The sequence below is a fragment of the Myotis nattereri genome, assembly GCF_964212035.1.
Source record: "Myotis nattereri genome assembly, chromosome: 1".
NCBI classification, from domain to species: Eukaryota; Metazoa; Chordata; class Mammalia; order Chiroptera; family Vespertilionidae; genus Myotis; species Myotis nattereri.
Window position 1 is genome coordinate 46,234,643 of NC_138075.1, and position 20,749 is coordinate 46,255,391.

The following is a 20,749-nucleotide window of genomic DNA, read 5'->3' on the forward strand; positions in this document are numbered from 1 at the left end:
CTTTGTGCACAGTCTTGTTGTAGTTATGCCTTGATTGTTGTAGGATCACTGGGAGGAATTGACCTCCAGGCCAATTGGCTGTGAGAATCGGCTGTGTCTGCAGTGGGAGGACTTCTCTGCTGAAGACACCCTTCTCGGGAAAGACTTGCTTCAGTGGGGCTTTGGTGCTCACTGAGTCTGCCCCCTGGGTGTGTCCCTTATGGATCTGAGGAGTTGTAATTCGGATGGTCCCCCTCTGACCACTGGGTACACTGGCTCTTGGAGGTTACCCAGCAGGAGCTATGAAGAGAACTGTAGATTCCCCTTCCTTTTTTGGAGTTTGGAGGTGCCCTGATGAGACCCAGCTGTGAAGCAATGCAAGCTGCTGTGGGGCCTTGGGCCTTCTCTTGGAAGTTCTGGGTCTGTGGCCCAGCTGCAGTTTGTTAGGTAATTTTCAGGTTGCAAAGGGCCAGGGCATTCATATGCAAAAGCCTCTGCTGCAGCCTGGGTGGGGCGGGGTCTCAGGGAATCAAAGGGCGGAGCAAGGAACTATGGCAGATTCTCAGCCCTGCCCTAAGGGGCTGCACGCATCTCAGTGTCCTGATAATTTAATTGCTGCAAGCACCTCTGAGGGAAAGCCGCCCTGCAGTTCTGAGTTCTGCCTGCTGCCAGACAGTCCAGTTTCTCCCCGTATGAGTCCTGGGTCCCCAGAGACTTCCCGGAACTGGAGTTCAGAGCAGTCGGGAGCTTGTGACTCCCTCCCGATTCAAAAAGACAGCCGCGTCCTCGGGTACCAGCCCCTTTCCGCGCACGCTCGAGCCTCCGTACCTTTGCACTTTACTTCCGCAGCTCCTGACCCTCAATGTGCTTTTCTCTTTCCTTCTAGTTGTAGAATTTCCACTCCGCCAGCCTTCCTGTAAGTTCTGGATGATGTCCGTTTTATCTTTTTATTGTGTTTTGAAAATTGTTGGAGGAGGCAGCAATTTCGGTGTTTCCCTATGCCGCCATCTTAGTTTCTCCTGCCAGACTGTTTTCCAAAGTAGTTGTACCACTTTGCATTCCCACTGGCACTATACTGGTATGAAGCTTCCATTTTCTCCACATCTTAGCCAACATTTTGTTTGTCATTTTAATTATAACTGTCCTAATGGATGTGAAGTGGCATCTCATTGTGGTCTTGATCTGCATTCACCTGGTGGCTAATGATGTTGAGCATCTTTCATGTGTTTATTTACCATGTGTAAATCTTTGGAGAAATGTCTATTCAGAATTTTTAATTGTGTTGTCTTTTTATTGTTGAGCTTTGAGAGTTCATCACATGTTCTAGATGCACATTCCTTACCAGGTAAATGATTTACAAATATTTTCTCCCATTCTGTGGGTTGTCTTTTCACTTTCTTTATGGTATACTTTGAAGCTGAAAAGTTTTTAATTTTGATGAGGTCTGATTTAACTATTTTTTCTTTTGTAGTTTATGTTTTGGTATCGTATCTAAGAAGGCTTTTACTAGTCTATGGTTAAGGAAGGGGTTCAATCTTACCCTTTTGCATATGGATATCCATCTGTCCTAGTACCATCTGCTGACGAGAATATTCTTCTCCCATTTTCAAAAATTAATTGGCCATAGATGTATGGGTTTATTTCCGGACTCTCAATTCTATTCCATTTGTCTACATGTCTGTCCTTAGGCCAGTACTAGACAGTTTAGATTACTGTAGCTATGTAGTTAGTGTTTACATTGTGTGTAAGTATTCCAACTTTGTTCCTCTTTTTCAAGATTGTTTTGATTATTCTGGGCCTTTTGAATTTTAATATTTGTTTTAGCATCAGTTTGTCAATTTCTGCAAAGATTTGGGTTCTTTTAAAAGAGGAATATATGCATGTTTTACATATATGTAAAACAGGATTATATAAATGTAAAGATATAACTTTTTGTAGGAAAAAGAGGAACAAAGTTCAAAAGGTAGAAAAATAAGATCCCCACAGGAAAAATGAAAGAAAAAAAACAAAGAAAAGCCAGTAGTAGCTCTAAAAATGTCTTCAAAATGGATGAAGAGTTTATAAGGGATGAAGATTAGCCTTCTTGTTTTCATTGCTGTGTTACAAAAAGGGATAGGTTCATAACTTACAGTGTTTTGGTTAAAAATAAGGAAGATATCACCATCCCTACTGATGTTGCCAGAAGGGGCTATAAAAGTTTCATCTCCTAATATATTAAGTTTGAAAGAGGATATGTAGTCATGTTTACTAACACTGTAGGGAAGATAAGATGAGCTCCTGAATTGTCTTCTACTTTTAAAATTCTATCATTAATGGTTGATATTTAAAAAGTTACATTAAAAACCAGTCTTTATTCTGTTAATTCATGAATTAATTGCAGTAATTTTAAATTGGTTGCAAAAGAGGTACTGTATTGCTTCATATGACATTCCCATATTTAGTAAATGGCATAGGCAGTAAAATATCAGACATATGTCATAGCAACATCTTTACTGATACAGCTCCTAGGGCAATGGAAACTAAGGAGAAAATAAACAAATGGGACTAAAAAGCTTCTGCACAGCAAAAGTAACCACCAACAAAATAAGAAAGCATGAGAGAACATATTTGCCAATGTTATATTCGGTAAGGGCCTGATCTCCAAAATTTATAGGGAACTCATACATCTTAACAAAAGGAAGATAAACAATCCAATCAAAAAATGGGCAAAGGACTTAGACACTTTTCGAAAGTGGACTTACAGAAAGCCAAGAGACATATGAAAACATGCTCAAAGTCACTAATCATCTGAGAGATGCAAATCAAAACAACAATGAGGTACCATCTCACACCTGTCAGAATGGCTATCATGAACAAATCAACAAACGACAAGTGCTGGAGAGGATGCGGAGAAAAAGGAACCCTCTTGCACTGTTGGTGGGAACGATGCAGCCACTGTGGAGAACAGTATGGAGTTTCCTCAAAAAATTAAAAATGGAACTCCCATTTGACCCAGTAATACCACTTCTAGGGATATATCCTAAGAAATCAGAACCACCAATCAGAAAGGACCTATGCACCCCTATGTTCGTAGCAGCACAATTTACAATAGCTAAGATTTGGAAACAGCCTAAGTATCCATCAGCAGATGAGTGGATTAAAAATCTGATACATCTACACAATGGAATACTACACTGCTGTAAAAAAGAAAGAACTCTTACCATTCACAATAGCATGGGTGGACATGGAGAACATTATGCTAAGTGAAATAAGCCAGTCAGGGAAAGATAAATATCACATGATCTCACTCATTTGTGGACAACATAAATGAGTTGAACAACATAAACTGATGAACAAAAATAGAGACAGAGAAGCATTGAACAGACTGTCAAACTTCAGAGGGAAGAGGGGGTGGTAAGAGATCAACCAAAGGACTTGTATGCATGCATATAAGCATAACCAATGGACACAGACACTGGGAGAGGCCGGGGGGGAGTGAGAGTGGCCGGAGAGGTCAATGGGGGGGAAAAGGAGACATCTGTAATACTATATGTAATACTTTAAACAATAAAGAATTTTAAAAAAAGAAAGAAAGTAAACCAGCTGTTAAATCTTGATTAGATAAGTTGCTCCTATGACCACTGACTATCATCAGAATTTTAGCTTGTGGATAAAATGAAGGCACTTGCAGATTCTCATTTGGGTGTTGGAGTTCCCTAGAGTAGAGATGAGGAATTTTCCAAACATAGGAAGGATTCTGGAATAGGAAAGGACTTGAACTGAAATGAACAACTACTTTTATAGCTACCCTTATATGTTTGTTATTGTGAAGAATTATGACATCATTCTTGCCTTTTAAATCTTAGTTTATTTTTTTATTTTTTCAATTACAGTTTACATCCACTGTTTTTTTTAATTTTTTTTATTTATTGTCTAAAGTTTTACATATGTCTCCTTTTTCCCCACTTGACCCCTCCCTCCCCCCAGCCATTCCCACCCTGGGCAAGCCCCCACCACCCCAGTGTCTGTGTCCATTGGTTATGCTAATATGCATCCATACAAGTCCTTTGATTGCTCGCTAACCTCCCTCCCCTGCCATTTGTCTCTAGATCTATTCTTGTTCATAAAATTATATTGATGATTATGTCCCACATATGAGTGAGATCATGTGATATTTATCTTTCTCCTACTGGCTTATTTCACTTAGCATAATGCTCTCCAGTTCCATCCATGCTGTTGCAAATAGTAAAAGCTCGCTTCTTTTTTATAGCGGCATAGTATTCCATTATGTAGATGTACCACAGTTTTTGAATGCACTGATCTGCTCATTACATCCACTATTATTTTGTATTAGTTTCAGGTGTACAAAATAGTGGTTAGATAATCATGTACTTTTCAAAGTGTTTCCCCTGATACTTCCAGTACCCTTCTGGCACCATACATAGTTATTACAATATCATTGGCTATATTTTTTATGCTGTGCTTTACATCCCTATGAATATTTTGTAATTGCCAAGCTGTACTTGACCTCAGTCCCTTGACCTTTTTCACCCAGTCCCTCAATCCTCCTCCCCTCTGGCAACCATCAGTCTGTTCTCTGTACCTGTGGGTCTGTTTCTATTTTGTTTGTTTATATTGTTCTATGATAGTATAACTAGTAACAAGTAATAGGAATTTGAATTCAAATGTGTGTAATTCCTCTGTTACAATACCTTTTTTTAAGATTGAAAAAACAAAACAGAAAAAAAGCAAAATCAAAAGGACAAGGAGGAATAAGCAATTAAGCCAAAAATAGGATAAACATAGTCACTGTGATTAAGCATCCAAGTTAGCTCTAAATTTTACACACACAAAAATGTTTGTTTGCTGATAGCCAGGACAAAAAGGGAAACTAAAAATTATTTAGCCTGGCAGGTGTGGCTCAGTGATTGAGCATTGACCTATGAACTAGGAGGTCACGGTTCAATTCCCTATCAGGGCACATGCCCAGTAGGGGGCGTGCAGGAGGCAGCTGATCAATGATTCTCTCTCATCATTGATGTGTCATCTTTCCCTCTTCCTTCATCTCTGAAATCAATAAAAAATATATTTTAAAAATTATAACAGGAAGGAATAATTTGACCAATTTCTGGTACTAAATTTTCTTTGTATAATGGATTTTATGAAAGGGGACACTGATTGCTATTGAGGACATTGCCAGTTACAACCATTTCTATAGCAAAAACACAATATAGTAGACCTTAATTTTTTTTTTTGTACTGATGCCAAGGACTTAGCTTTAAAGTCTAATCAGTGAATTCTGTGAAAGAATTGAACTATATTATTTAATCATGACATTTTCTTTGTTTCCCCAAGTATTTTAAGTATAGTATTTAGAAGACTTAAGGAATGGATGCCTAGCCTTCCCATTATGAAAAGCCTATGATTTTTACCACAATAAAGAAGCAGGGAAAAACCCATGTCTTTCCTCTATACTTTTGAGGTTATTTTCTCGTTTGAAAGACTAAAATTATCTCTTAAATTTGAGGCAAGTATTGGAAGTAAAAGTGTGTTGGCAGGTCCTTTACCTTCTGGTTAAAGAGCTGGTAAAATTTTAATTTTGGCCACAATACAAAGTTGCTTTTTCTCAAGAAGATGCTTGGGTTTAGAGACAAAAATAAATATATAAATCCATTAAATGGAATGCTAAAACAGGAACCTTTGCACTTGATCATTGTTGTCCTGTGGTTTATGTCAACAAAGGTTAATCTGAATTTTTCTTACATTATTTAAATCTTGGTAGGGAAAAGTTATCCTTTAATTTTATATGGGACTGTGCAATTCACATTTGCAAAAAGATTGAAATCTTGGCTACATTTAAGGACCAGTTCATGATATCTGATAATATTACCTTTCATTTGAGAGTGCTTTGTGTTTGTGTATTTATTTATTTTATTTATTTTTTTAGGGTTTTATATGACTGGAAAGAAAGATTGAAACAGGGGTGTGAAATTATTCAGAGTACTCCCTATGGACGCCCTGCAACTATTAGCGGCAGTACCTCATCACAAAAAATTTATATCACTTACCGAAGAGCCTCTGAAAACATGACTCAGAATACATTGGCTGTCACAGACATATGTATTATTATACCCAGTAAAGGAGAAAGTCCACCACATACATTCTGCAAAGTCGACAAGAATCTCAATAACAGTATGGTAAGTGATTTCTTTGCATTGATAAAATTAGCCATAATGTAAAATCTTTGTTTGGAAAAAAGCATAGCACAATTACTGAATTAAAATCATGTTTTTAAAGTATTGGATATTTTATTTTTAGAAAGTATTTTAGTTGTACTTTCAAAAAGAGCTATGCAAAAAGCCTTTTTTAATTGGAAAAAAATAATTTTCCCCTATTGCAAAAGTAATGCACTCCAGTGGTTGGCAAACTGTAGCTCGCGAGCCACATGTGGCTCTTTGGCCCCTTGAGTGTGGCTCTTCCACAAAATACCACGTGCGGGCACGCATGTACAGTACGATTGAAACTTCGTGGCCCATGCGCAGAAGTCGGTATTTTGTGGAAGAGCCACACTCAAGGGGCCAAAGAGCCGCATGTGACTCGCGAGCCGCAGATTGCCAACCACTGCACTAGGCCAAGGTTAACTCCTCCCTCCACTTGTGCACTAGATCCCATATCCTTACCTATTTGAGGACATGGCTTCAGCAATTCTCCTTATTTTCCTTGTGAATCACCAATTTTTTTTTTCTCTATTGCATGTAAACCATGTTTCTCCCATCTTTACAAATCTTGACTCCTTTATCCCCCCCACCATCTATTGCCCCATTTCATTGTTCTCCTTTATAACAAAATGTCTCAAAGATTTAACTATATTTTGTCCCCTTCCTTACCTTTATTCTTCAGTTAGGGTTTTGTCTCCACCAACCCACCAAGATTGCTCTTGGTTTTTGTTGTTGTTGTGGTGGTGGTTTGTTTGTTTAATTTTTGTTGTTGTTGATAGTATTACAGATATCACCCATTTCCCCCTGTTGACTCCTCTCCTCCCAGCCCCTACCCACTCCCCACCCCCAGGTAAGATTGCTCTTATTGAACCTAATGATTAGTTCTTCATCTTATTTTCAGTAGGTTTTGGCATAGATGATCATTTCGTCTTGAAACAGTGACAGAAAGGGAAGATGTAGTCTTTTTCTATGTACTCTCTTGCTTTTTCCTCCTACTTCACCAATCATTCTTTTTCTGACGCTTTTGCTGATGTCTTCTCATCTCCCTAAACTCTACACAATGGAATGCTCCAAGGGTTAGTCTGCAGACCATTTATCTTTACCATCTAAACTTACAACCTTGATGATCTAAATACAGGCTATGTGTGGATGACTTCCTAAATGTATGTGTCTACTAGGTTTCTAAACCAGGAAGGAAAAAAACACACACATAATCTGATGTACAGGAGGAAATGTGTGTTGAATTCTTTAAGTTCCTACATAATTTTTATACCTTGCTTACAGCTTTGGCCTAAAAACAAACAAACAAACAAACAAAAAAACCCTCCTCTACTTCTCTACCTCCCATTAAGCTTATATATAGAAAGAGTTTTCAAGAATTATTAATGTGTGGCTTAGTGGTTGAGTGTTGACCCATGAACCAGGAGGTCAAGGCTCGATTCCCAGTCAGGGCACATGTCCGGGGTTTCAGGCTCAGTCCCCAGGAGGGAGCATGCAGGAGGCAGCCAATCGATGATTCTCTCCCATCATTGATGTTTCTCTCTCTCTCTCCCTCTCCCTTCCTCTCTGAAATAAATAAAAACATAATTTTACAGAAAGAATTATTAATGTTTAAACTTTGAACTATAAGCCTTGAATGATGTGGATTTGGATTTATTTAGAATGGAATAATATTTTAGAGCTGGAAGAGAACTTATGAATAGTCAGTCATGTGGTGCAAAAGTGCAAAAATTTGTAGTTTAGGATATGTAGTCCAGGAGTTTTGAGTCACGCAACTAACTCTTGGCAAATTTGGGATTCTACTCAGTTTTTGATTCATTGAGAGTATTTTTTCATACTCTATGCAATGGCTCTTGCTTTACAATCTTTTAAAAATGTCAGTATTTGATTTAGCAAGTTTATTTAGAAAATTGGAGTTATTAACAAAGCAAGCAATTAAATCATGTACCTAATTCCTGGGGAAAATAAAAAGCATCAGAAGGTATATTTTTGCCGTGTTAACACAACACAGATAGTTTATAGGTTAAACATTTAAAGTATTTTTGGAACAATGGATTCCCTACTTTCTTTTTTGCTGAACTTTGTACGTGAAAAAATTTAGAAAATCCTCTTTTAGTTTTGATATAATGGTTATTTTCCTCCAGCGCCCCATAATTTTTACTGTACCTCTAAGCTTCTGTTTTTCATTTTAGAATATTCTTTTTGATTTCTGCCATATCCAAATGGTCATATAGCTTCCTTGTTATCATCACAAAGGTTATCACGGAAGGTTCTTTAATCTTCATGAAATTTGGCTTATTGGGAACTGGAGTTGAGACTTTTCAATAGAAAGCCCTTTATTTATAAAGTTTTTACTCACCTGGTAAACTAAAAGTCCAGTTTGACTTACATTCATAATGTCCACCTGACTTTTACACATTCATTCTTTTGATAACAAAAATACTAAAACATTTATAAGAACAAAATTCTAACACAGTGATGAGCATAATTTAATATCCTAAGCACAATTTAATAATTTATCTCCTGGAGACACAGAAAAAATGTTTTATGCGCTGGCTGGGTAGCTCAGTTGTTTAGAGCATTGTCCTGATATGTGAGGGTTGTGGTTCCATCTCGGGTCAGGGCACATACAAGAATCAACCAATGGATGCATAAATAAGTGGAGGGAGCAACAAAGCGCGATATTCCTCCCTCTCCCTCTCTCCCTCTCTCCCTCTCTCCCTCTCTCCCTCTCTCCCTCTCTCCCTCTCTCCCCCCTTCTTCCTCTCTCTCAAATCAATAAATTTTTAAAAGGGAAATGTTTAAGAAAGCAAGAAAAATTTCTTCATGAGGAGCCAATATATTGCATCATTTGTAACAGCCAAAAGGGAAAAAAAAGGAAACAGCCTAAGTGACCATCAGTAGAGAAATGGGTAAAATAAACTGATTCATTTATTAATAGAAAACTATCCAGTAGTTCAGATGAAGGAATTAGATCAAATCCACTAATTCTCAAAAACATGTTGATGAGTAAAAAAATAAGCCATAAAAGTGTATATTCAGTATATCATCACTTATGTAAAATTTAAAATGCATAAAACGATAATACATACACATAGATGTATATATTTGTACAGTAGAATTTTTTAAGTGCATGCAAATGAAATGCACTGGCTTTCTGGAGAACACAAAGGAGTGGAAGATGAGGTTTTTGCTAAACCGGTAATTTTTTGTTTCTCTATAAATTAAAATATCTGAAGCATATGCACCCCTATGTTTATAGCAGCACAATTTACAATAGCTGAGATCTGGCAACAGCCCAAGTGCCCATCAGTAGATGAGTGGATAAAAAAGCTTTGGCACATTTATACCGTGGAATACTCTGCAGCAGTAAAAAAGAAGAATCTCTTACCCTTTGAGACAGCATGGAGGGACCTGGAGAGTATCATGCTAAGTGAAATAAGTCAGTCAGAGAAAGACAAGTATCACATGATCTCACTCATATGTGGAATCTAAGTCACAAAATAAACTGATGAACGGAGTGGATCCAGAGATATGAAAGCATGGAACAGAGTGAGGAATCTCAGAGGGAAGGCGAGGAGGGTGAGTGGGTGTGAGGTAATCAACCAAGGATCTTGTATGCATGCATATGTGCATGGCCCATGGACACAAACAATGGGGCAGTAAGGACCTGGGGTGGGGGACAAGGGCAGGCTGGAGGGGGGCAATGGGGGGGGGGGGTAAAGGGGATATATGGAATACTTTCAACAATTATTTAAATATATATATACCTGAAGCAAATATGATAAATTGTTAACATTTGCTAAATCTTGGTGGTAAGTGGGTGTTTGTTATAGTAGTCCCTTAATATTTAAAAAATATCTCTTAGCCCTAGCCAGTGTGGCTCAGTTGGTTGAGCATCGTACTGTGCATCAAAAGGTCGCTGGTTCGATTCCCAGTCAGGACACATGCCCAGGTTGTGGGTTCAATCCCCAGTTGGGATGCATTCAGGAGGCAATCAGTAGATGTTTCTCACATAGATGTGTGTGTTTTTTCTCTCTCTCCTTCTCTCTCTAAAAATCAATAAAACATATTTAAATATACATTTCCTTAAGTTTGTTTTCTCCATATATTTGTCTTCAGTGCTATGAATCTGTCCTCATGTACTGGTTTATAGAGGTACTCTATCATGTGTGCACAAACATGTCCTGACTCATTTAACACATATTTATTGAGCATTTCTACATAGTAGGCACAGTTTTAAGTGCTACAGATATAGTAGTGAATAAAACAAAACCCTTGCCATCATAAAACATATTTTAGTGGTGAGAGGCAGATAATAAATAAGAAAATATGCAATATGCCCAATGGTGGTAAGTGTTATGCAGGGAAGAAAAGCAAGAAAGGGGTGATAGGGAGGACTGGGAAGGTTAGATGAAGGCTTGTTATTGTATATAAGGTGATGAAATAATAAAGTGGCCTTTGAGTTAAGGCCTAAAGAAGGTAAGGAAATGTGCTGTGTGAATATATCTGCAACCACCTAAAGTCAAGTGGTGATATCTCCCAAGTTACATCTCCATTTCAGACTTCTCACCTTAGCTCCATATGATTCTTCATTTGGATGTCTAATAGATTTTTCAAACTTAATATGTCTAAAACTGAACTCCTTTTCTTTACCCCAAAATTTGCTTTAGCCAGTCTCCCTCATCTCAGTTACAGGTGGGACTAGAAAATTGAGACTCCTTTGGGAGTAGCAGTTATTTAAAACCAATGTATGAGATCATTTAGAGAAAGGAAGGAACATAAGAGATCACATTTAATGATCAGGAAAAGAGAGAGGATGCTACAAAGGAGACTGAGGGCCTTAGCCAGGTGGCTCAGTTGGAGTGTCATCCCATACACCAAAATGTGGGTTTGATTGCGTTTGGATTTGATCCTGGTCAGGGCGCATATGGGAGGCAACCAATTGATATTTCTCTTCCCCTTCCTTTCTCTAAAATCAATAAAAAATATATATCTTTAGGTGAGGATGTTAAAAAAGAAGACTGAGGGTTGACCATAAATTTGATGGAAAGGGACCTGGAGAGTGTGATGCCTGAAAAGCCAAGAAAAGAAAATGTTTCAGGAAGGGAGTCATTAGTGGTATCAAAATCTGCTGAGAAGTTGGATAAAATGAAGACTAGGAACCAATTACTTTATTAGATTTGGCATCATTAAAGTTGTCAAGGTGTTCTTTTAAGGAATGGTGAAATTAAAACCTGTTTTGGAATGGATTCAGGAGAGAATGGGATATAAGGAAATGGATATGGCAAATTACTACTCAAGTTTTGGTATAAAAGAGCTGCAGAAAAGTCTGGCAGTGTCTAAAAGGGGTTATGGAATCAAAAGGAAGGTATACATACTAGTAGATAATTCCTAGTTTATCACTTCTGCCCAAATTTCGGACTTAGCATAAAATCTAAATTTTTGTGGCTTATTTTTGTTTTAAAGGGTCAGATTTTCATGTTATGCTTTTGCTAGGAAAAAATACGTTAAATTTTACTTCTGAGAGAAAAGTGGGCAGTAACTCCAATAAGATGCTCACAAAACAGCCAACTGAAAATAGCTAACAGAGAGCAATCTTTTACATCTTAGATAATACATACTAGAAAGATCAAAGATATTCCATTTTAAGTTATTACCTTTTAAAATTAATTATGTTTTCTTTTTTAATTCAGTGGGGATCCGCAGTATACTTATGTTATAAAAAATCAGTGGCAAAAACTAACACTATATCTTACAAAGCTGGTGAGTAGAATTTTTCATGGATTACTTAATATATAAATGTATTATCGGGGCCAGTAATATTAAAATAAACAAAACCCATCTTACAATGTGTTAGTATCAGGACTGAGACTATAACCTATGTCTTTTGATTCTGTTTTGTTTTCATCCATACAGTTAATGGGAGATTAATGTTAAAAGAAGGCATGATTTTTTAAACATTAGGTTTAAATAAATAACTAATAAGTAGAAATTCTCTTTAAGTTTTTAAATCAGTAGAAAATGGGGAAAAGTATTTTCTAATTAAATTAATGTTTTAATATATCAAATTTAGTCAGAACTATAGTTCATATGTGTTTCATAATAATCTGAAATATTATAAGCTAATTTGTAATTCTATAATACATAACTGAAATTTTCAATTGCCAAAAACCTCAAAATAGCAAACATTCTCATCTTATTTGTAGAGCAGATTCAGTCTTTTAAACAATAGTAGAGGCCCAGTGCACAAAATTTTTGCACGGGTAGGGTCCCTAGGCCTGGATGGCGATCAGGGCTTATCGTTCTGCGTTGCCCCCTGTTGGTCAGCACACATCATAGAGAGTGATCAAACTCCTGGTCTCCCGGTCGAACTCCCAAGGAGACACTTTGCATATTAATCTTTTTACATATATAGGTAGTTTTAAAATCACATCATAGACTATTACTTTCTGTTCTAGCTTTGATTTTTTTAAGATCTATGTACAATTTATCACTATTTCTGAACTACTTAAAGCCTATACTGTAGCCTTATGACCTAAGAAAGTAGTAGACAGTTAACCGTAGACCCTCATAGGATCTACTGGTTGGCCAGCACATAGTTAGAGAATTTGAGAACTGCCTTGACCCTTAGTATATCTAGTTCATCTCACTTTATAAATGAGAAAAGCAGTATATGATTTGTTCAGAATCACATAGATATTAGTGGCAAACCAACCACTGCTATTCCTAATTTATCATTTTGCCTTTAAGGTTCTATCTAGTGATGGTTTCCACTTGACTTTTACTATTCAAGTTCAGGGAACCTATTTTCTATTTCTAGTCCCACAAAATCCAGTACAAGACTCTGCTGGATTTTGTGTTCAGTAGAAGATTTCTAGACCACTTTCTAGACTAGTCTATTTAATATGAAATCATAGGTCACTTAAAACTCTATCTTCATATAACTTGGGGTTATTCAGAAGCCGGATTTGAGTTGATACTATTCTGAAGGCATCGTTAATATGTGACTCTTCTATTTTTATTAGTATTTTTTTTTTGTATTTGTGCTAGAAGTTATGTATGTACTCCTATAGGACATCTATTTTAATGTGTAAAACACCCTGAGGGAAAGTTATTGAGAACTGATGAAATGGATATATGCAGGTAACCATATTGAAAAAATTAAAAAATAGTATATTCATGTGCTTTAAGGTGGTAGTTTGACCACAAACTGAATTTTTGAGTATGTGTGTATGTATATTTCTTTAGAATAATCTTTTCTTGTTTGCCTTACTTAAACTTTGTGGATGAAGCTTGAGAAATATTAAGCAGTTAATATGAATCATTATATTTGAGGATTAAAAATCTATATAAATCCTACTGAAGCATTCAATTATTTGATGAACATACAGGATGGAGCCAAAGGAGGTTAACAGTTGTTCATATGGAAAATAATGTATTAATTAATAAATAATAATACAAGAATAAACTCTGTATTTTGCATACTCACAAACATAAACCTACTTTTGCCTCACCTAGTATATGTAATGGTTTGAACTTTGAAATGTGTTAAATAAAGCATTTCAGCATCATTTAAATTACAAGCACCTAATTTAAGAGATGATGACCTAATATTTATTGTTTTTATAGGTCTAATTTGTAGATATCCTCAAGAAGATTATGAGTCATTCTCACTCCCAGAATCTGTTCCCCTATTTTGTTTACCAATGGGTGCAACTATTGAATGTTGGCCATCAAATAGCAAATACCCTCTCCCTGTATTTTCTACATTTGTGTTAACTGGAGCCTCAGCTGAAAAGGTACTTTGTGTTTTAACAAATTATATCAGGGAAATTCTTGTACACTTTAAATTTAAGTTTTATGTAATGCAAGGAACAGTAGGAAAACATAACTGATTAAATTGAACCTATAATACACACCTCTTTCATTTGGTTGAAGTAACTATATCCAGGGACAAAGGAAAAGAGAATTTTAATGCTGTTCCATATACTCAAATACTTTCTTGTGAATATGGTGAAAGATTTTTAATTGTCATATGATGATCCTTCATTGCTTTATTTTTTGTAATATAGAAGCTTTGAAAATAATACAAAATACATTATTAATAATCAATGCTATTTAGAATCATAGGCTGTTATAGCTGGAAGGGGCCTAGGAAATTTAGTCTGACACTCTCTTTTTGTAGATTGAGAAATTGAGATCCAGAGAAATTTAGTGAATTGCCTGAAGTTGGAATTTGTATTTCCCTATCTAAAATTGTCCCACTATCTACTAAATAATAGTTCTTAATAATTTTCTTATAGAGAATATTGATACAATTTATTTCACTTTCTATGAAACAAATACAATTTAATTGAAACACCTTTTTGAAAAAATATAGAGATATGAGAGTAGCACTTGTGTAGTTTTAAATTTTTATTATATTTTTTAATGTACTTCAAGAAAGCAAAGAGTGATGTCTGTTCACTACAGTGTTCCTGGTACCTAGCACCTTGCCTAACTCATACACATATAATGGCTCGTAAGTGGCCTGGCTCACCCATTAAATATTTAACTAATGATGTGATTTGAATAAATGACATAAAATGTATTTAGTAAATTTATTACTTGTTTTCCAGGTCTATGGTGCTGCTATTCAGTTTTATGAACCATATCCTGAGGAGAATCTCACAGAAAAACAGAGACTTCTATTGGGTTTAGCATCATTGGCAGATGGGAAGTCTGACAGTTCCAAAACAGTTCACACTAATAAATGCATCTGCCTTCTTTCTCACTGGCCTTTTTTTGATGCATTCAGAAAGTTTCTGACTTTTTTGTATCGTTATTCCATCTCTGGACCTCATGTCCTTCCAATTGAGAAGTAAGTTAGAAACCTTCTTGGTTCAAAATGTGGCAGATCTTTCTATTATATGTGGTATATTTGTACTTGTAATTGAATTTTACTGGTAAATTTTATATGGAAACTAGATTTGTCAGGAGTTATTTGGAAAAAAGAGTTTGGTGGTTTCAATCAGGAATATTTCTCTATTATACTTTTACAGTCATGCTATTTTTAATAACTTTATCTCTAACAAAATAAGTATTTCATTTTTAAAAAATATATATTTTTTATTGATTTCAGAGAGGATGGGAGAGAGAGAGATAGAAACATCAGTGATGAGAGAATCATTGATCAGCTGCCTCCTGCACCCCTCTACTGGGAATCAACCCTGCATCACAGGCAGGTGCCCTGATTGGGAATCAAACCATGACCTCCTGATTCATAGGTTGACATTCAACCACTGAGCCACACTGGCTGGGCATTGTTTCATTTTTTGATGTTCTTGTGAAGTTTGGAGATCCTAATTGGAATTTTTAAAAAATAGTTTTATAATTCTTATTTTGCATATAATTTGTTTATTATGGACCTTTAAAAATATTCCTCACTATTTTTAGATGTAATGAATTTAAAGGGAAAATTAGACAAGTGCATTCTTTTTAAAATTTTAGTAATTTACTTTAAGGTCATTAAAATATATGAATAATTTTCAAGTAGTAAGATCTGATGCAAATAAGATCTAAATATCTACATTGTCTGACTATTGTTTATTTTATTTTAAAAATATATTTTTATTGATTTCAGAGAGAAGTGAGAGGGAGAGAGAGATAGAAACATCAGTGATGAGAAAGAATCATTGATTGGCTGCCTCCTCCATGCTTCCCACTGGGAATCTAACCGTGACTTCCTGATTCAGCCACTGAGCCACGCCAGCAGAGAGGACTGTTTGTTTTATACCATCAATCACTTAAGCTCTTTTGTGTTCTTAAGCAGAATTCTCTGACTCTAATGACAGTTGGAAAGTGATAGAATTATCCTAAGTACATTGGTGTACAGGATTATTCTTTAATTTTTTCTTGCACTTTTCCAGTCTCAGTATTCCAGTGCAGCTCTCAGTGTTTTTGGTCTCAGGACCCCTTTATACTCTTAACAACCGAGTTCCCCCAAAGAGCTTTTCTTTATATCTGTTGATATTTACTATAGTAGAAATTAAAACTGAAAACTTAAAAATACATTATTTTTAAAAACAATAAACCCACTACATGTTAACATAATTTTTAAAAAAAAAAAAATAACTGTTTTCCAAAGCAAAAAATGTTAGAAGAGTGACATTGTTTTACATTTTTATAAATCTAATGTCTGGATTAATTGAACACAGGTAGATTCTCATGTGTGCTTCTGTATTTAATCTGTTGCAATATGTTGCCTGGGTCCAAGTATATGAACCTGGCCTTACGCAGATAAGTAAGTGGACATTTGAATAGTCTGTTCAGAAAATGGTGGGTTTCCCTTTTTGTTACTGCACCCAGACATGACAAGTAGAGTTTATTATAGGGGTTAGCAGACATTTGTTTCTGTGTAAAACATCCATGGAGACATTTAGTCCACATTGACCCATTTATCTACCCCATGTGCCATTACTAGCTGGTTACTGAGTCAGGGATTATTACTGGCAATACAGCTACAGCACAGTTATTAGATCAGTAAAATTTGATAGTATTTCTTCTGTATCAATCCTGTAAAACCAAAATTATAAATAACTGTTATGGGCTATCTGAACCCAAAGACGTTTTCTAAGCATGGACATTTTTGACAGGACCAAATATAAAGAATACTTTGTCATGTACCAAATATGCTCATGGATGTTTTTCTTAGAACCAAATATTAAGGACCTTTTGGCATGAACTAAATGTTGCTGTGGACTCAGTTGCACAAGTGCTTTTCTTCAAGACAACCATTGTACTGCTACGCACAGCAGAAGTGCTTTATACATACTTCCCCTTCCATCACAGATTATTTTTTATTATTTTTAATATACTTATTGATTTTAAAGAGGAAGAGAGAGGGAGAGAGAGAGATAGAAAAATCTGTGATGAGAGAGAATCATTGATTGGCTGCCTCCTGCATTCCCCTACTGGGGATCAAGCCTGCAACCCCGGCATGTGCCCTTGACTGGAATCAAACCCAGGTCCCTTCAGTCGCAGGCCAACGCTCTATCCACTGAGCCAAACCAGCTAAGGCCACAAATTATTTTTTTTTAAATACAGTGGAGCCGTGGCCTGTATGGTTCAGTTAGAGCGTGGTCCCGTACACCAAAAGGTGGCGGGTTCGATCCCCAGTTAGGGTGCCCATACAGGAGGCAATTGATGTTTCTCTCTCACATCAATGTATGTGTCTCTCAAATTCAATCAACATATCCTCCCATGAGGATTAAAAAAAAATTAGTTTTGACCGTGCAGATCCTCCATGGATGGGTTTTGGAGATCTTTAGATGTTCATGAAATACACTTTGTTTTCTGCTGTTCTAACAACTTCAGATAATTCAAGCAAAAGTGTGTCTTGGAACTCGTTCCCCTCATCTTTTTTCTTAGGTTATGAGTACCTTCATGGCATAATATACTTTTTTTATAATTCCCAAAATGTCTGGCAGTGTCTTATACATAGCAAGCAGTCAAAACATGTTTGTAAAATTAATACATTTCTCTTTTAATGTCTCTATCCTGTTGAAATTATCCCAGTTCTGAAACAAAGATGATTTTGAAATAATACTTAAGAGAAAAGTAATACAGAAATAAAATAACTTTTTTCTGAAAAAAGGATTTTTCACTAATGTTGCCTTTTTTCTTTTTCTTAGTGCTCAAAACAAAACACATCAGTCTCACTTTTTATCCATTTCTAGAAAAAAAAAACCCATAAACTCAATAATAGAATTTTTAACCTGTTATTAATAGAAAGAACAGGCATTCCTTGGAGATATTGCAATTTCCAACCCAGACCACTGTAATAAAAAGTATTGCAATAAAGTGAGTTGTAATCTTTTTACTGGTGGAGAGTTTTGCATTTAGTTTGTAAAAGACACATCTATAAAGTTGTAAAGCGAAGTGCAATAAAATAAGGTGTGTCTGTATATTGTTTATCTTTTAGAAATAGTAAAACTCTTCCATTTTTCTGGAGCACTCTAAATGGTGTTTCACTTTTAAAATATGAATAGTTGACTAACGTGTATATTACAAATGCACTGTCCACATCTCCGGTATGTTATATATTATCTACTTAGGGAGAGGTAAAAGGTAAAATGGCTTTTGAGATATTCATGACGTAAACATTGTTGAATGTGAACAACTATTAATATGAGAAGTTATTGAATTTAAGTAGAAGCAACTTTAATGGGACAAATTATTTTTGGTTGTTTGTTCACTTGTCTTCATAGTAGCAGGGATTTCGAAATTACAGGTTCACAGAGCTTTTGACTTAACTTGGACTTATGATGACATGTTGACCTTTGTAGCATATGGTACTCACTTTGGGCTTAATTGGTTTTTTGTTGGTTTGTTTTTAAGGCATATTTCTCATTTTATGCATAAAGTTCCTTTTCCATCTCCTCAGAGACCACGGATTTTAGTTCAGGTAAGATTTTCTTGATATAAGTGCCCTGTTGAATGAACTATTGGCTCTGTCAAAATGTAACATAGGAATAAAAATTTTAAATGGGGAAAAATGAGATTGAAAGAGAACAAGATGCTAATTTATTTTGGAGTTTGGGCCCTTCTTTCTTTAATAAAGGGTTGCAGAGTTAAAGAAGTAGGAAGCCATAGACATTTTGAACACAAAAAAGGAACTTATTTTCTTAAATTTGTTCTCAGTGTTTGAAAGTTTCTCAGTGGTTTTGGCATTAGTCCCTAAGATAAGTATATTACAGTATATCGAAGGGGAAGTTGTGTATTTTCATATATTGCATGAAGGAATGCTCATATCTTTGTGATGGGAGAAGTTTAAAATGAACATAAATTATTTCCCCATCTCTTTTTCCCAGTTGACTTTCTTCTTTTTTTTTCTTTTAATCTTTACTGTTGAAAGTATTCCATAGATCCTCCCCCCGCTCCATTAACCTCTTCCAGCCTGCGACTTTCTTTTCTTGTTCATATTTTTCGTCTTGATATGAAAATTTCTGCTTATTTAATCATCATTTATAAAGTGATTTACATTAAGACATTTTCATGTAACATCACTATGTGTGCTGTACTAAATCTATTGCAGCCATTATTGGGGTGTCATTCAAAATTAGAAATCATTTGACAAATAGATATTTACAAATTTGTAAAAATTTGCATAAATTTGAAAATGTGGATAAAAATAACTGCATTATTATATTGATATAGATAAAATATCTAGAAAAATATCATTTGATAAGTTTTATTATCAGTCTGCATATTTACATATTAATTCTATCTTCTTGGTATTTAGTGCCAGAATATATGTAACAGTCAGTTTGAATATGCATAAAACATTTGTTTTATAGCAGAAGTTGGCAAAATGTTTCTGTTGAGGACCAAAAAGTAAATATCTTAGTGTTTACAAGCCATTTGATCTCAGCCCTGTTGTTATTACACAAAATCGGCTAGAGGTAATATGTAAATGATGAGTTCCGATGAACTGTTCATAAAAACAGGTAGCCTTTGGATTTGCCCTGGAGGCCATAGATTTCCTAACTCTGTTTTTATGGTATTAAATTAATAATTTAGTCTTTCAATACAGATTTGTTAAAATGGCATTAGGGAAACATTGAAGAACAGAAGAAAAGATACAGGGTTTAGAATGGAAGAATTAGTAGTCAGAAGAGGTCAGTAATCAGGACATATTTTCAGGATCTTAGTAAGTGATTATACTGATGAATGAATATATTGAAACTTCATCATCATTAATCTATATGTTTTTACCAGAAAGTTGTGTTTAAAGTTTATCTTTATATTTCAAATACTTTATTTTAAATCTTCTTCCAGTTATCACCACACGATAGTCTGATCCTCAGTCAGCCTGTTTCTTCACCTCTTCCACTAAGGCAAGTAAGACTTCATTTCTGTTTATTTCTCTAAACCTAGTGGTAGCTCAAATAACATTCAAATATTTTCTCTCTTTCCTAAGTAAAATTTCAAATGTTGATGTAAATATTTTCATTTAACTGTTTTTTATCTAAGTTCCATTTACTTAATATTTAGTTTAACATTCTTAAGAAAAGAAAGACTTTCGAGGTAGTGTTTGGTATTTTGTGTATCCGTTTGTTAAACACTATTACATAAATAGGTACATATGTATGTAGATTATGAAAACAATTATTTTTAGCTTTAAGTATTCTCTGAAGAATATCCAATGTAATTAACTTTCCATTTAATCTCAAAATAAAAAGATACGTATAAATATTAAACCATGGGGTAGAACAATGTATTTCATCGCCTTAAAAAGAGAAATTATGAAATATATTTTTTCTGTGATATCATTTCTTGAAATTTAATTAGCTGTATAATTTTTCTTGCAGAGAAATAGCTACAATATAATTATTTTGTAGCACACATCTAAGGGAGACTAGGTGCCATCTTTGGCATTAATTTTGTAAAAATTGCAGATTATTTCATCACTCGGTCTTGGTCCAGAGTGATCAGTGTTTTCTTAACTGTTGTTTAAGCCAAAAATAAACTAGAAATACTAAGACTGTATTAAAATGATTCTAGATTACCCAAGGACTTTTTTTTTTTTC

General features: G+C 35.2%; 1 protein-coding gene across 1 annotated transcript in view; it reads left to right on the plus strand.

The window, feature by feature from the left end:
- Positions 1 to 20,749, plus strand: part of DENND4A (DENN domain containing 4A) — a 107,202-nt gene that overhangs the window by 41,681 nt on the left and 44,772 nt on the right. The window contains exons 5-10 of the mRNA XM_081094276.1: positions 5,906 to 6,155; positions 11,873 to 11,942; positions 13,809 to 13,978; positions 14,798 to 15,039; positions 18,558 to 18,624; positions 19,998 to 20,056. Of these exons, the coding sequence (XP_080950402.1) occupies positions 5,906 to 6,155; positions 11,873 to 11,942; positions 13,809 to 13,978; positions 14,798 to 15,039; positions 18,558 to 18,624; positions 19,998 to 20,056 (858 nt within the window). The remainder of the gene's footprint in view (positions 1 to 5,905; positions 6,156 to 11,872; positions 11,943 to 13,808; positions 13,979 to 14,797; positions 15,040 to 18,557; positions 18,625 to 19,997; positions 20,057 to 20,749) is intronic.